This window comes from Cyprinodon variegatus, unplaced genomic scaffold (assembly GCF_000732505.1).
Source record: "Cyprinodon variegatus isolate N-32 unplaced genomic scaffold, C_variegatus-1.0 Scaffold521, whole genome shotgun sequence".
Lineage (NCBI taxonomy): Eukaryota > Metazoa > Chordata > Actinopteri > Cyprinodontiformes > Cyprinodontidae > Cyprinodon > Cyprinodon variegatus.
The window spans coordinates 309,200-311,414 of record NW_015150974.1 but is presented as its reverse complement, the minus strand read 5'-3'; the positions used below and the strand labels follow the sequence as shown (position 1 = coordinate 311,414).

General features: G+C 33.4%; 1 protein-coding gene across 1 annotated transcript in view; it reads right to left on the bottom strand.

Annotated features, from left to right (window-relative positions):
• Positions 1 to 2,215, bottom strand: part of chchd3 (coiled-coil-helix-coiled-coil-helix domain containing 3) — a 10,202-nt gene continuing 7,987 nt past the window's right edge. Inside the window, exons 5-8 of the mRNA XM_015391005.1 lie at positions 2,060 to 2,143; positions 444 to 514; positions 175 to 310; positions 1 to 93 (exon numbers count right to left, since the gene is read on the bottom strand). Coding sequence (XP_015246491.1) covers positions 70 to 93; positions 175 to 310; positions 444 to 514; positions 2,060 to 2,143 — 315 coding nt within the window. The 3' untranslated portion in view covers positions 1 to 69. The remainder of the gene's footprint in view (positions 94 to 174; positions 311 to 443; positions 515 to 2,059; positions 2,144 to 2,215) is intronic.

The window sequence follows — 2,215 nt, the reverse complement described above, 5'->3', positions numbered from 1 at the left end:
TTTTTATTTCTCAGTGTATTTATTGATTTGAGTCCATTTCTCTTTTATCGCAGCAATTTTTTCTTGACTTTAACCTCCAGTGATCAGTTTATCCTACAGAAAAATAAGAAGCAAAAAAGGAAAAACATTAGGAGTGATAAAAAAGATCAAAGTAGCTTACATTTTAATTCTTACTTTCTTGGCGTTGTCCACACACTGCATGTAGGCTGATGCAATAGCTGAGCAAGTCAACGTTCTCCTTGGGTTCTCCTTGTAGCATCTCAGGATCTGACCCTGAAGGTCTCCACAGAGAGGCTGGGTGTGAAAACGTCTGAAGGAGAAAGAAAAAAAAAGGGATCTGTCTGGAAAAGAAACAGTATTTCTCTCCATGATGGTGAGAAATAACACTTGTCATGTTACTGATTTTGACTTAATTTAGTGAAACATTTAGAATGAAAACTTACGCAAAACGCTCATTAGTTTCCTCTTTGCCTTTCTGGAAGTTTTCAGCTGAAACTTTGTAAAACTCTACACACTGTGAGGAAAAAACACAGGCATAATATACATGTTTATGAAAAGAGTGCAGATGATGAGCTGAACAAATGATGCACATCCACTGGTTTAGTGGAAACGTGAGTCTGGCTGCCCCTTAGTGGCCAAAGACGTGTAAAACACAGATAAATCTGGTGGTGCTGAAAAACACCTAAATACTACATAAATACCTGCTTCAATCAGGATTAAAAGAAATATAGATGGAAAAAGAAACAACTTTATGACCAGAACAAGAGGGTGTGATCTAGCCTGAATTTAACACAGAATCCACCAACGTACATACATTTTTTATCTCTGAAAAAAAATCATTATTAGGTTCACATCACAAGCATTATTAATATTTGTTTTCTAAAGGCTTGATGAAGCTTAATCCCAAACATCATCCCAGCATCCTCTGTCAATGTTTTACAGATCCTTCTGCAGGGATAGATGTAGAGATGTCCTGCTGTCTTAGCCAAGCAAAAAACTTTACAACTCTACTTTTTTTTCTTGCACAGATTAAACAATTCATGCAAAAGCACAACCACACTGGAAAAAAAATCGAAATCTAGCTATGTCATTTTCACTTAAAATAAGTGCATTTGTTCTTGGATTGAGGAGGTAAAAGAGACATTTTGCCAATGGAACGAGACAATTTACACTTCAAATAAGAAAACACAATCGCATCATTTCAAGTGCATATCATCTAATTGTCTTATTTAAGAGTAAAAATACTAATTCCATTGGCAAACTATCTCATTTACCTATACTCAAATTAAGGGTAAATACAATTAATTTAAGAACTTTTTACTTATTTCTAGATCATTTTTCCAGTACATCCATTAAATACAGTACATGTAGATTCAAAAACAAACCATTTTAAACTAAGCCATCACTTAGTAATATATCTTTTTGCAAAATATTTATCATAGTTATTTGTAATTTATTTTAAATATAAAGGGAAGCAAATGGGCTCCCAATGAATTCCCAGTGAGTGCTTATGCACTGCAACATTCTGAAAATGAGTAGAAATGTCTTAAAATAGGTGTACGGTAATAACCCTCAATTCGAGTAGGAAAATAAGAACATCTGCCGACAGAATGAGTGTTTTTACCCTTAAAATAAGATAATTAGACATTATGCACTTGAAATTTAAGACTGCAGTTGTTTTTTCTTAGTTTAAATCTAAATTAAGTTGGCAAAGTGTCTCACTTACCTTCTCAATTTAGGAGAAAATGCACTTTTTTTAGGAAAAAAATGACTTACTCAGATTGACATTTGATTTTTGGTTTAAATTATAAAGTATTGGTTTATTAATTGTTTATCAATAATAAACTAATATTCCTCTCTGACAGTAAAAAAGCTGCTCTGATCTCATGAGTTTTTTGCTTTTATTCTTAGTGAAGTTTATCCTAAAGTCTTTGAATTGAAATCAAATATGATGCAGAAGCCTTTTTTTAATTTGTTGTTGTACAATTTTTCTTCTAAATATAGTTTAAATGGTATAAATCTAAGATGAAGTAATATCCTTCTGAGAAGATAAGTTTACCTTTGCTTCAAGCTTGGAGACGTGCTGCTTGTAGAGCTCATCCTTCTTCTTCATCTCCTTCTCTTTCTCCTCCAGCTGCTGCGCCTGCATGAGTTCAACTTTCATCAGCTAATCAGCACCTTGCAAAAAATATTCTTACCGTCTGAACATCACAGC